Source organism: Penicillium rubens (assembly GCF_028828025.1).
Source record: "Penicillium rubens strain IBT 27055 chromosome Unknown utg000003l_segment0_segment0, whole genome shotgun sequence".
NCBI classification, from domain to species: domain Eukaryota; kingdom Fungi; phylum Ascomycota; class Eurotiomycetes; order Eurotiales; family Aspergillaceae; genus Penicillium; species Penicillium rubens.
In genome coordinates this window covers 3568004-3581600 of record NW_026890601.1, presented here as the reverse complement: position 1 = coordinate 3581600, position 13597 = coordinate 3568004, and the positions used below count along the sequence as shown (strand labels likewise).

The 13597-nt window shown below is 49.5% G+C and overlaps 6 protein-coding genes across 6 annotated transcripts; 1 reads left to right on the top strand and 5 right to left on the bottom strand.

Annotated features, from left to right (window-relative positions):
- Positions 1-1409: 1409 nt before the first annotated feature.
- On the bottom strand, positions 1410-3289 carry N7525_007577 (cytochrome P450; the record flags this gene model as incomplete). Its single annotated transcript, XM_002567981.2, has 5 exons — positions 1410-1581; positions 1637-1803; positions 1929-2039; positions 2115-2983; positions 3082-3289. The coding sequence occupies 5 exons, from the start codon at positions 3287-3289 to the stop codon at positions 1410-1412; spliced, it is 1527 nt and encodes a 508-aa protein (XP_002568027.2).
- A 1085-nt stretch (positions 3290-4374) lies between these two features.
- On the bottom strand, positions 4375-5473 carry sdh2 (succinate dehydrogenase iron-sulfur protein subunit SDH2). The gene is made up of 3 exons (XM_002567980.2): positions 5082-5473; positions 4851-5002; positions 4375-4797 (listed from the first exon to the last, which is right to left on the bottom strand). Exons 1-3 carry the CDS (start codon positions 5422-5424, stop codon positions 4477-4479), a joined length of 816 nt encoding a protein of 271 aa, XP_002568026.1. The 5' UTR covers positions 5425-5473; the 3' UTR covers positions 4375-4476.
- Positions 5474-6066: 593 nt separating this feature from the next.
- On the bottom strand, positions 6067-7097 carry N7525_007575 (uncharacterized protein; the record flags this gene model as incomplete). The annotated part of the gene is made up of 3 exons (XM_061214146.1): positions 6067-6589; positions 6642-6736; positions 6798-7097. 3 exons carry the CDS (start codon positions 7095-7097, stop codon positions 6067-6069), a joined length of 918 nt encoding a protein of 305 aa, XP_061068577.1.
- Positions 7098-7821: 724 nt separating this feature from the next.
- On the bottom strand, positions 7822-8376 carry N7525_007574 (uncharacterized protein; the record flags this gene model as incomplete). The annotated part of the gene is made up of 1 exon (XM_002567978.1): positions 7822-8376. One exon carries the CDS (start codon positions 8374-8376, stop codon positions 7822-7824), a length of 555 nt encoding a protein of 184 aa, XP_002568024.1.
- A 585-nt stretch (positions 8377-8961) lies between these two features.
- Positions 8962-10385, bottom strand: N7525_007573 (uncharacterized protein; the record flags this gene model as incomplete). The annotated part of the gene is made up of 3 exons (XM_002567977.1): positions 8962-9478; positions 9536-10044; positions 10167-10385. The coding sequence occupies 3 exons, from the start codon at positions 10383-10385 to the stop codon at positions 8962-8964; spliced, it is 1245 nt and encodes a 414-aa protein (XP_002568023.1).
- Positions 10386-11664: 1279 nt separating this feature from the next.
- N7525_007572 (amidase family protein) lies at positions 11665-13468 on the top strand (the record flags this gene model as incomplete). The annotated part of the gene is made up of 2 exons (XM_002567976.1): positions 11665-11957; positions 12010-13468. 2 exons carry the CDS (start codon positions 11665-11667, stop codon positions 13466-13468), a joined length of 1752 nt encoding a protein of 583 aa, XP_002568022.1.
- Positions 13469-13597: the final 129 nt, after the last annotated feature.

Genomic DNA, 13597 nt, shown 5'->3' with positions numbered 1-13597 from the left:
GACCACATAGCAGGGAGCTATGCCTATCGGAGGGTTGCAAAGGGTCCCAAGTGCCGCGTATGCTGGGTTCTTGCGGAATGATCGTCTAGAGACCTGCCCAGGAAAGAGGAAAGCTTGTCAGATGGTGGACATTGAATCCAACGATCAACATTTCATGTAGAGAAAGCGTGTAAACTTAACGGTTGGATGATATCGGAGGTGATGTGACAAGGTGGCGCACATAAAGCTCCTTTCAGATCCCTCGTGGGTGCGAGTCAAAAAAACGTAGATTGTGCGATCTAGAGCAACAATTGTGATCGCGTTTTGTTTTGTTTTTCTTTTTCCTAGCTAGGTCGTTGCTCAATGTTCTTCTATCTTAGGCTGATGGTCCCAGAAAAGAACAGACTACGTTGTATACTAGTACTATACGGGGTATAGGATAAAGTCCAGATGTCTTCGGGGAGATATCTGCCCCAACACACAAACAGTGATCAGACCCCATTAAAACTTCCTCCAAAGGGTGATGAATGTGTAGGGGGTATTCTGGCACGCAGGAGGTACCCCTAGCAAGCTTCACCCCTTGCAGAACCAGCCAATCAGTCCATGATATGTACGAGCTTACTTTACATTGAGACTGATTATATGTACGTTTCTTATTTCTGCGTTGTTGTCACATATTCGCAGGATCGCGTCAGGTCTGGTTTGTGTCTTTGGATTTGATCGCGTATACATTACTGTGTGTGTTGGGTTGCATCGACCATGACCCTGCTACTAGTCCTCGCTCGATGGTTCGCTTAATATCGGCAGAGGTTGGTTGGAACCTAGTGTCTACTATTCAGTCCATTTATACTCGGTCCAACCAGTCTTTTCTTGGGGGGGATGGGGGCCAATGATAGGTTATCTAGAGTCAGTTTTGAAAAAGACCAGAATAACTAGCAGCTTTCCCACGTTAGATGAAGTAAACCATGTATATGGCTCTGTACGCATTACGAATGGATAGACTAATATTCTTCAATCCATTGGATGGGAATTTAGAATTCAAATATTGGGGGTCAATATATATATTCTTCGTAAACATTGGACATTGACTCGCATTGATCCCCAGATATATATAAGGGATCTCCAAGGGAAAAAGAGGTTGACATATCAAATGAATGGATTCGCAAGTGCATCCAGTACATTGAATTAAACATATCAAAATCCTAGCAGAATGGAATATCCTCCATCATCAAGCTATAGACTATCCCGAGTACAGATGAAGTGAAACATACCCCACAAGACGGTTACCTGCATAACCAACACGCACGTTAAAAAGCACCACAAAAGACCCTTAATAATGACAAAAGTACAAGCTTAACTCTCATACATCATCATAATCATAATCGTCATCATCACAGAGGAATCCTACAACCTACAGTAACACAACCTTACTACTCCACAAGACCCTCCACCGTAGCCCTCACACCAAACAAACCAACCTCCGGACATCCAATTCCCATATCACGATAAACGCAGATATTATCAGTGGTAGTCTCGTACAACGCAAAGTCGATGCGACGAGCGATATGTGCCAAAGATAAGTATATCTCCGCATAGGCAAGGCTAGATAAAGTCTTAGTAAATAAATCGTGCAAGGTGATGTATAAGCACAACTCACTTCATCCCCAGACATTGTCTGCTCCCCTTGGTAAACGAGACAATATACCGACCCAGGTACTCCCCCTTCTCTGTCGCGCGGATCCAACGCTCCGGGTCGAATTTCTCCGGCTCGGGGAAGAGCGTGGGATCCATGTGGACGAAGTAGTTCGACTGACTAACCGGAGTCTGCAATGCACAATCATTAGTAACGCGTTTTGCACAGCCCAGCCGGCTTTAGGTTCGTCATATATCACGCCCAAGTCGAACCGGAAGGTTACAGCCAGTAGGCAGTAGCCAGTATCATTACTTACCCCTGCAGGAATAACCCAATCCTTGTAGAGCATGGGTTCGGTCGGTGAAACACGCGCCAACCGGGCTGTCATGCCGTGGCTGAGACGCAGGCCTTCACTGACGACACCCGTCTATTTAGGGAATGACAGAATCAGCAATGCACAAGGGAAGGAACCAAGGCCCTTGGCCCAGAGACAATAACCCACCAAGTATGGCAATTTCTCCAAATCCACCCAAGAAGCCTTGGACAGCGGTGTCGGCAGTACAGTCTTCAGCTCCGCCCGCAACTTCGCCATAATCTCCTTATCACGAATGAGATAAAACATCGCGACAGTAATAGACCGAGCCGTAGTCTCCGTACCAGCGCCAAGCAACAGCGCGGACTCATCCTCCAGCCGATCAAGCGTCCTCTCGTCCTCAGGCAATTCCAAGTTCGTCAAAGCATCAAATATAGTCGATCTCGCCTCAGAATCAACCTTCTTCAGACCTTGCTTCTGCAGAGTATCATCCGCCTGCTGTCTCAGCCTAGCCTTCACATCAAACAAATCTGCCATGTTCGGCTGCAGCCAACGCAACAGGGTAGGCGGCGCATTCCTGAAAATGGAAATGAGGAACGGGAAGAACCGGTTCATGTGCATCATGACCATCAGCCCGTTAACAGCGTCGACGAGGTCGTTGCTCACCGATCCCTTCTCGCCATCCAGGTAGCCGTAGCTCCAGCCATAACAGTAGTCGGTAATGACATCTGCGGTCAGCGCGGCGAAGTCCAGTTGTAGATGCAGCACGTCGCCGGCTTGGTGGGCTTGCTCGAAGCGCGCGATTAGCTTGTCGACTTTGTCGTGGATGGACGGACCAAGGTCTACCACCGAGCGCTTGGAGAAGTAGTTGCTCAGCAGGCTGCGACGGAAGCGGTGGTGGTCGTGGGTTATTGTTCCTACGAGGGAGTTGGGCGCGCCGAAGGCTATAGCGTATTTGGGGTCTTTGGAGCGTTTGCGCGATGCGCCGGCGTGAATTTCGTCGTAGTAGGATGAGTCTCTGATGTGTATTTCTCGTGGATTGATGCGCACGATTGGGCCTGGATGAATGATATATTAGTGGTTTGTGCATTTCGGCATCATTTGGTGCGGGTATTGCTAGCTTGGACAGATGTTGACATCGGATCTATATACTCACCATATTTCTCGTGCATACGCTCAATCTCCCAGATGTACATGCCACTTTTGACAACATCATAATAAAACTCGTAGAGAAAGGTTGCAGCAGCGAGTTTTGGGCCGGGAAACTTGGACAGCGGATGGAAGTACAGATGGTACACCGTGCGCAAGACCAGCAGTCCCAACGGCAACGCCAGCACGGACACGAATAGTGTCAAGGAATCCATTATAGACGAACCGGTTCACTGATCCCAAAGAAAATGGGCGAAAGCCATACATTATATAGGAGGGGCGAGGACATAGGTTCGTCGAAAAAGAGAGGATGACCCACGAGGTCGGTAGTTAGTGCATAGATAGCGCATAATGCACAGCGTATACCTAGGTATGTTGTAGTTAGCGCGAAATCATCTCTTTCCTGATTCAACACGCTTAATTAGACAATGCAACCATATTTGGATCCTATGACGCCCAGAGGGGCCGCTAAGGCGCAATGTAGAGCTGCTATTCGCCGAGCACTATCTGATTTCGTCCACCGCGCAGCTAGCTGCAGGCGCAAGAACGCTAGGGTCGGCTCGGGCACAATCCTCCTTGTACATAAACCGGGAACAATGGATGACCCCCTGATTGAAAGGGATGTGATGTGATCTACGGATGACGAGGTACAGCTGCATGGCCGATAACTGGGCTGATATACCCCCCCTCCGCGTGAGTCCGTCATTCGAGCGGCCAATGGCAATCCTCGTAGCGAGTTGGATTTCATAGCCTGCTTCTAGTTGCAGCCAGCGAGAGGACAAAGCAAATAAAGCCACGAAAAGAGTAGGAGACTGAGCCAAAAAAACGTAAGACAAAAATGGACTATCTGGTAATCGAAACCAGGACCTCCCGCACGCTCGCAGTAATGCGAAGCGGGCGCACTACCAACTGTGCTAACAGCCCAGTTGAGTAATCGCTTATTTCCCTATTACGATTTGTGGAGGCAATGTCCAGGTGGCCTTTTTAGCGTGCTAGTGTTAGTGTGGGCAGAACATATAGCCGAATAAGCCTAGCCAATACCGGATAAGTGTATTCGCATTCGCTTAACATCTGCTACGAGGGAAGTATTGTGGTGTTGAACACTATAAATTGCAGGTATACATGGATTTATAAGGAAGCAGACATCTAGATTGGTAGATTAATACAATACAAAGGTATAGGTTGCGCTATCATCATGCAGCCGAATGGACTACCAGTGCATTCCTGAAAGAAACAAATGTCCACAATTTACACCTATAGAAACATCCGTGACATAGTCGGGCAAAAAAAAAAAAAAAAAAAGGTAAAAGAAAATAGGAAATACAGAAACAGAGGAAAGGCGACTGGAAAGGCATTGGACAGAAAAGAAAATTCCGCGGTACTCCGTTTTATATCCACAAATCTAGACAGCCAACATCTTCTTGATCTCGGCAATTGCGCGACCTGGGTTCAGGCCCTTGGGGCAAGTCCGTGTGCAGTTGAGAATGGTGTGGCAACGGTAAACGCTCATGCTGTTGTCGAGAGCGGCCTTGCGCTCGGCGGTCTTCTCGTCACGGGAATCGGCCAACCAACGGAAGGACTGGAGCAGGACGGCGGGTCCAAGGTACTCCTCGCTGTTCCACCAGTAAGATGGGCAGGAGGTTGAGCAGCAGGCGCACAGAATGCACTCGTAGAGACCGTCGAGCTTCTTGCGATCCTCGGGGGATTGACGGAATTCGAGACCCTGACAATTGTTAGTTTTTCTTGTGGGGTGATGCTGGCATATAAGATACTCACGTCTTCGGTAGGGGTGTCGCGCTGGAGATATGGCTTGATGGACTTGTATTGCTTGTAGAAGTGGGTCATATCAGGGACAAGGTCCTTGACGACATAGGTGTGAGGCAAAGGGTAGATGCGCGACTCGGTCTTGGTATCGGTGGGGATGCGGCCTATACAGACAAAGGATTAGCTTTCAGTACAAGCTGGCGGATGCTTCGACATTGCGTATATGCGGGTCCGGGTACATACACAAGCAGGCGAGAGTGTTAACACCGTCAATGTTCATGGCGCAAGAACCGCAGATACCTTCACGGCAAGATCTCCGGAAAGTCAGGGTAGGGTCGAGTTCGTTCTTTATCCGGATGAGCGCATCGAGCATCATGGGTCCGGTCTTGTTCAGGTCGAGGTCGTAGGACTGCATCTGGGGCTTCTCGCTGGGCTGGTCCGGGTTCCAACGGTAGACCTTGAAGGTCTTCATCTTGGGCTGCTCGGAGGGAGTAGGCTCAACAGTCGCGTAGGTGCGAGCGAAGACAGGGCGGAACATCGGCCGCGATGCCGCGAACAATCGCGAAGTGGTACGGAGGGAGGCCATGACGGGTGACCGGAAATGTGAAAAACACCGAGGTGAAAAGGAAAGAGAGGGTGGAGAGGGTGGAGGGAATGAGGATTGATAGCAGAGAGACGGGAAATAAGAGAGGAGAGTTTTCAAAAGTGTGAAGATAGCGACAACGAAGTCGAGTTTCACAAACCAACAAAGATCCTCGACGAAATGAAGTCCAAGGAGTCTCTTCGCTAGTAACCTCGGGTTTGACGGGTCGGGTGTGTAGATGCTGACATCAGCGGACCGTAGCCAATCAGAGCGAAGGTGTTTACAAGCCTCGGGCGGACACGGCGTCAACTTGGAGGATTGGGGAATTGTCTACTGCCGATGATACACTCCGACAGGGTCATATATGTGTTAAATACTGGTCAATTGGAAGTAAGAGTGTGATGTGATTGATAAATTATATCAACCTTCCCATCTTATCTACTCCAACCCTCCATGATCAATGATTTCGTCAAAACCCACAAAACTCAGTGCCTCAGGCTCCAAGGCCACTCCCGATCTGCTTGCCGAGACTGGATAACGGCTACTCCGGCCGACTTCACATGCCAACCATTGGGAACCGCCACATTGTCACATTTCGATTTTAATATATGCGATCATTACAGTCAACCACTAACAACTCTGCAGCTAACTGCGATTAACATAGTTTTGATGCCACTCATAGTCCCGATTTTCCGTCAAAAACGCCCGAATAGCCTCACGTGGCGGCACGGGTTGACGGTCCAGCACCTCCGCCATGAGCGGATCGATCGTGCATGTCTCGCCCTTTGAAATACTCTCGTACCACGACAACAGCGCCTGGAAGAACCCTTCCGGCTTCCCACCCTCATCGTCGGCCGCTTTCAACCGCACAAACTCCTCCGGCGAGACAAGCTTTAACTGAACATTTCGGCCAGTCGTCTCGTTGATCAAATCCACAATCTCAGAGAATGTGATAGTCTCCTGCGCGGTGAGCAGCACGATCTCTCGGTCATGTCCACCCTGAATCATCAGTCGCGCATTGGCCTCGCCTAGCTCCGAGCGCAGCGTAAAGGCAATCGGCCCGTCCGAGGGGAGGTAGACGGTCGATGTGCTTGGATACCAGCCCACGAAGACGGGGAAGGCATCGGTGTACAGGCCCTCACGGATGGATGTGAAGTTGATACCGGCTCTGGTTGGTGTTAGTAAAGCTGGATGGATTGTTACGGTTGGGCTTGGCTTACTGTTTCATCATTTCCTCTGTCATCAGATGGCTTTGTTGGACCGCTGCCTTAGAGTCGGAACTGTATCCGCCGAATGCGAGAGACGTATACCATACCTGCGGGTTTGATGTTAGCGAGAATGGTTGTGCGGGGAGTTTGATGACTTGCATGTTTCACGTTCATCTTCTTCGCTGCCTCTACAAAGTTTTCATGTTGCTTGCGCCGCTTCTCGTTGTCGAAGGTGTTTGTGCTGACGAAGAAGAGGTTCTCCACGTCTTCGAATGCGGTCTCCAATGTCTGGGGGTCGTCGTAGCTCACGACACGGAATGCGATCCCTCGGTCTTCGAATTGCTTGCGATTTTCCTCTTTGGAGGATGCTGCAGCATACTCTGATGCTGGGACATTCTCAATGAGATAGGATAGGACTCCGGCACCGAGGCCTCCAGTCGCTCCTGTAATGAGGTATTTGAGGGTCATTTTGGAGAATGGTAGAAATTATGATCGACTTTGGCAAAGGATCACTGGGCCAAGTTAATATGGTGTATAGAGTAAATATTTCTATTTCGTTCACTGGAGCAGCGGATGTTCTTATCCTTTTTAATTATCAAATGCTCATCATATGACAATTCGTTGATCAACAGCTTCTTAGAAGCATCTCGTGGACAATCGATGAGGTTAGTAAGCACTAGAATTGATAATCAACCTTGGAATTTCGGAGTTCGTTGAACATCGCCCGAAAGGGTTTGGCTTCATGCATCTTGGATGACAACGTTGCACTCGGGGGTAATCCTTGCTAGGAATCATAGCAACAACCGAGGCCTCGCTTTTTGCTTAGTCCGAAGCCGAAGCTGGTCTTATATCGAAGTGTGAAGCTAACCTGACAACATGAAAGGCCGTCTTACATTCCGGGACTATGTTGTATAGGATCATTGAGGAATTATCTTTTTAAAATAGGGTTTATTGCAGGGGACGCGAAGACCGAGCAAGGGGACTTCAGCCCGCATTCTTCCTTCTAGAACATCTGTTGTACGGAGTAATGCAATTATATATCCACATATGGAGTATATTGGCCTCCGCAATAACTCGATACAAGCCGGAATATGTAATGATTCAATTCAAGGAAAGTGAAACCGTTCGATGGCTCACCAAAACCAACTAAGCGCCGCACTATCAAGCGCCTCCGACGCGCCCCACCCCCGGCTTATTTACGAGGCCTAAGCCACTTGAACAGGCCCTTTCGTTTCCCATGTCTTTTCTTTGGTCTTTGCACAGCCTCTGCACTGGAGGGAGCCTCGTCGGAGGCAGAGGTGGGGTTGGGGGTTTCCGGGTTCGTCGCCGGGTTGTGATGCACCTGCCGGTAACGTAGCGGATGAATGCTGTGATCCACGAGCTCATTGGTTAACCCAATGAACGTGCCAAACAGGCAGCGCTTCGTTTCAACATCGACTAGATGCAACCGCTGCCTGTTGCTCCTGAGCCATGGACTGATCGTCAAGGGATAGCGTTCGCTGGTGCTTTCTGTGGTTTCGGGATAGGTTTGATGGAAAAACACGAGCAGATCGTTGAGTGTCCTCTCATCGAGCATGTAATACTCTGCGAGGGATTTTGGGAAGTTGTGATGTCTTTTCCCATGGTGGGACAGGAGTTCAGCTACAGGTATTTTGAGGTTATTGAGCTGCTGGCGTGTGGGGTTGAGTGGAAGTCTGATCTGAGAGCTAGTAGCTTGATGACTGTTGGTAACGGCTCTTGAAGCCATTGTATCGGCAATAAGGTAGATATTCAAGTTGTAGGGTTTGATAACTCCAAGTGAGCTCAGATGCGAATAGATGAGATCAAAGATGGTATGGGTAATTGTCGAGACGGAACACTCTATTTATGCGTAGTCCCCGATCCTGTTGTTCTGTTGTCTATATCAGATATATGATATTGAAACACCCCCAAAAATAGCGCTTAGCTGTTGGACAGCGGCGAGCGAGTCATCGCGAGTTTCATTATCAAACATCAAAATACCGATGTCTATTTTTCAACCAAGGAAATCCTGAGCCTTTGCTATAATAACTCAGCTATTAGTTTCTTTTCAACCAAGGAAATCCAGAGCTTTTGCTATAATACCTCAGCTATTAGTTTCATGACTAACACTCTGAAAGCCACAGCGGCAAAGGTTTGGACGATGAGGTCTGATACAGCCATTCTGTACTATTCGTTGATATAGAAGCGAGTTCTCACGAAACAGTCGACGCTATAAATAGAGGGCGCGTAGGACATATTTAGATAGATATTGAGCATGATATAAGTAGTCTAGTCTAGTCTATGTCTATTAGAACAGATAAGAAAAACACCTCTAACTCTCCCTAGACCCGGACTTCTCAACCCCAACATCCCTCTCCTGTCCCCGACTAATATTAACCTCATTCGTAACCCGAATCCCAGGACTCTGAGAACCACGCCTCTTGTTCTCTTCGCCACTATGATCACTCCCCCTCGACCCACCTCGAACATCCCTCGAAACCGAGACCTCAGAAGGCATCATCTCATAATCATCCTTCCCAATCTTAGACCAATTAAGGAGACGCTTGCTATCACGATTGCTGGAGACCGCAGCACTGCCAATAGTCTTGGAATGACCGAGGCTGGGCAATTTAGCCGAGCGAGAGCGCGTATGGCTGGAGGTGTACTCGGTCAGGTGTGCGAAGAGGTTTCCGAAGACGGGTTTCAGCGCTGGCACTGAGAGCGCGACTAAAGTTGCAGCGATCTCGGCACTCTCGACGCACATCATGGGATTGTAGGCCCAGCTGCCGTCGGAGTTCCATTGGCCCTGTGCTACGAGCCAGACGCGGATTGCGGAGATCACGATCACGCTGTGTGGCGTTAGTTCTGTGGAACTTGTGAGACTTTGGGAGTGGGGAGTTACTCACAGGACACCGGGGAACATCACAAAAGACAACTTGATCTTCTTTTCTAAAGAAACATGCAGTCCCTTGATGAGTGCCGCCGGAATGACGAACATCAGTATGTCGCATGCAAGAGATAGACCTGAGTTCACCGAGTACACGAGTCCCCATGTGTAACATTTGTATGTCTTTGGCTCAACCTGCCACTCGTAGGGCCAGAGCCCTGTTACCGGTTTACAGTGGAAGATCAGGAGGAAGAGTTGGGGTAAGTAGGCGGCGAGAAGGAGCGGGGCGGCGATAATGATGCTCATGTGGAGTTTTGTTGAGCGCGCTGAGAGCCGGAAGTAGAAGGCTAGACCAGAGAGACGGCATAAGAATAGAGCCGTTGTGTAGACAATGTGGGCGACAAAGTCTAGGACTTCGGTGTCGCGGACTGTGGGAAGTGGTAGCACATATTGGATGTATTCGATATGCCGACCGCTTCCCAGGTTAATCAGGATGATGGAGAGGACCACAAAAGCAATGTAGAGCATCTGCGATGGGAGCCATTGTTAGTTGCCGAATATATCTTTGTAACTATAGCTAATTCTGCCGTGGATAGTCGATTGCAGTGCACGTTGAGTGCAGATCTAAAGTGGATGAAGGATGATCTTACCAATGTCAAGACGGCCAATGCATCGTCTAGACCAATCTTCTTCACAATGAATGCCCGGGCATATAGACGTAAAATCATCAATAGACCCGTGAAACATATCATGAAAATGATTCCCACAATGGCGGACTTATCGCGGGACTCTGCTAGGTATTCGAGCGAGACCCCGCTAGGGATTCTCCCTGCTGCGTCTGCAGCAAGGATATCATCGGGAATAGTCATTGATTTCAAAGGAGTGACATGTTAAGAAAAGAAAAGATATAAAAGAAATAAATTAAGGAGGCATTGCACATCAGATCCAGGAAGGCAAATGATATCAGTGGGATGAGGCCTAGTATATTATCCCAAGGGACCACTCGATGGCAAAAATGGTATAATGGTATAATTCGTATACTGATCCATACAATCCTCTTTAGGAAAGTGGAACCGGGACTTTCAATCTATTCCAATGGGTCACGGTGCCAGTGACCAACGGGAGCTCTGTACCAAGTATATAAACCTCCCGAGTCACGGACTCGGGGCGCAATTGAAGCTTATGGAGTAAGTCCCAAGGATTCACTTTGTCTCCAAGGTTACATTAAAGCTTCTGGTGATTAATAGAATTTCAAGGTTTATATTGGTTCCCAAAGCTGAAGCTTAAGACGGAATACTCCGACATGCATATATCAGTCGATAGCCGTCACCTGTCAGAATATAGTGCAAATTAAAGAAAAATAAATTAAGAGCCCCATGTCTGTAGCCAATCCGATCTACTTATTTCGCCAAAGACCGCTTAACACGCGACTTGACACACATCTTTCTGGATATCTTGAGATTTAAGCCCCGTTATCATGCCATCCATCTATCAAAATCTACCAATGGCCAAGCTAGCCCGAGCTAGCCCGAGCTTGGTACTCTGTAGTCGCAGAATCTTTGGCACAAAGGAGCCTTTATGTAAGGCAGCCAATCAAAGGACGTTTACCGTGGGTAGACATCGATCGAACGGAGCGCAAGTTAGTTCCGATGGCATCCGATGGGGTCGGTAGATTCTTCGGATCCACCTGGGCAGTTAAATGTGGCAGTTTTAGGCAGGTCGTCTCGGTTCTGTGGCTAACTACCGAAGTATTTAGTGCTAGAATATAGATTAATCAATGCCGAAGATAGATTAACAGGCCATTCAGGTTGATTCGAACATTTCTCACAAAGTCTTTAAGCTGGGAAACGCCACCAATTCCGATAGTTTGAGATAGTGGAATAGTTGAATGAGATTTGATCGAATCGATAAGCTGTCCAAAGCTCCAAAGCAGATAGAACTGAAAAAAACGGAGCCTAAATTGTAAAATACAGAAAATGCCCTGAGAACCAAAGGTTGGAATGCTCGGGCGGGTTTATTATTAGTCACGCGCTAGCCCCCAGAAGGGTCCACCCGTGGCTATCTTGTCGGGAGTATAACAACGCGAACTCCCCCAAAATATCAGCGTTTCTGCCACATGGTTTTTGGGGGTTTAATCTAATTTCCATCATGGCACCTTTAATTCAGACATTGGTGTGCGGTCTCGCCTTGGTGAGCTCCGTTGTTGCTCAGTCCGATTGCTTGGTCGACTCCCAGATCCTCACCGATCCCTACAAATATGACTTCCCTCGCCTGGGCGGTGACGGCGCTGCGCAGTTCGCTATGCGCCCCTGTCACGGCTTCAAGTTGGAGGAGGCTACTATCGATCAGATTCAGGCCGAGCTGGAAATTGGCACTTTTACCGGTGTCCAGTTGTTGGAGTGCTACATGGACCGTGTCCACCAGACCCAACCTTACTTGAAGTATGTTATGTTGAACACCTGTCATAGAACCGTTGACTAACATCCCTGCTAGTGCTATTCTACAAGTGAACCCGGATGCTTTCGCCATTGCCAAGATGCTCGATGATGAGCGTGCCCAAGGCACTGTCCGTGGTCCTCTCCACGGTATCCCCTTCATTGTCAAGGACAACATCGCCAGCAAGGACCGTATGGAGACTACTGCAGGCAGCTGGGCTCTGCTAGGCAACGTTGTGCCCCGTGATTCTTATGTTGTCCACGGAATGCGCAAGGCTGGTGCTCTGCTTCTTGGCAAGGCTGCTCTGAGCGAGTGGGCCGACATGCGCTCCAACAACTACTCCGAAGGCTTCAGCGCCCGTGGGGGCCAGTGCCGCAGTGCTTACAACTTCACCGTTAACCCCGGTGGTAGCAGCACTGGCTCTGGTGTTGCTGTCGGCGCCAACCTTGTGCCGATTGCTCTCGGAACCGAGACCGACGGCAGTGTCATTAACCCCGCTCAACGCAACTCCGTCGTTGGCATCAAGCCCACTGTTGGTCTGACCTCCCGTGCCGGTGTCATCCCGGAGTCGGCCCACCAGGATACCGTCGGCACCTTCGGTAAGACCGTCCGTGATGCCGTCTATGCCCTCGATGCCATCTACGGCATTGACTCCCGCGATAACTACACCTCCGCCCAGGAGGGTCTCACCCCGGTCGGTGGTTACGCCCAGTTCCTGACCAACCAGACCGCTCTTAAGGGCGCCGTATTCGGTATCCCCTGGGAGTCCTTCTGGGCCCTCGGTGATGCCGACCAAATCGCCCAGCTCCTTGACCTGGTTGAGCTGATTGAGTCCGCCGGCGCCACCATCGTCAACGGCACCGAGTTGCCCCACTACAAGAAGATTGTCTCGCCTGATGGCTGGAACTGGGACTACGGCACCACCCGCGGCTACTCTAACGAGTCTTCGTACTCCTACATCAAGGTTGACTTCTACAACAACCTGCGCGACTACCTGTCCGAGGTCGAGAACACTAACGTCCGCTCCGTTGAGGACCTTGTCCAGTACAACATCGATAACTACGGCTCCGAGGGTGGTCTGCCCGGTATCCACCCTGCCTTCGGCTCTGGCCAGGACGGCCTTCTCGCTTCCCTCGAGACCAAGGGTGTCATGGACGAGACCTACTTCCAGGCTTTGGAGTTCTGCCAGCGCACTACCCGCGAGGAGGGTATCGATGCTGCTCTGAAGCAGGGCAACGTGACTCTCGACGGTCTCCTTGTGCCCCCCGATGTCGCTCAGAGCATTGAAATCGCTGCTCAGGCTGGATACCCTGTCATTACTCTGCCTGCTGGTGTCAATGACGCCTCGGGCATGCCCTTTGGCCTGGCTATCATGAATACTGCTTTCTCCGAGGCCACCTTGGTCAAGTACGCCAGTGCCATCGAGGATCTGAAGAAGAACCAAGGCGCCAAGGGCGACCGTGCACTTCCTAAGTGGCGTGGTTATCTGGAGCGCCCCCTGCCCGTCGCTTTTTAGGAGAGATGTGAGTTGGACCATCTTTCGAAATGGTTATATACGTGTGACCATTTTTTTTGCTTCCTGTCTTGTTGTATACCACACATCATTGTATAGTCCACATATAATTGTATAGACGACACATTATTA

Bases quoted from the DNA above. Each gene is read 5' to 3' on its own strand.
- sdh2 (XM_002567980.2), bottom strand. From the start codon at position 5,424: ATGGCCTCCCTCCGTACCACTTCGCGATTGTTCGCGGCATCGCGGCCG. The intron at 5,003-5,081 runs GTATGTACCCGG...TTGTCTGTATAG, and splicing joins TAACACTCTCGCCTGCTTGT to GCCGCATCCCCACCGATACC. The intron at 4,798-4,850 runs GTGAGTATCTTA...AACAATTGTCAG, and splicing joins GCGACACCCCTACCGAAGAC to GGTCTCGAATTCCGTCAATC.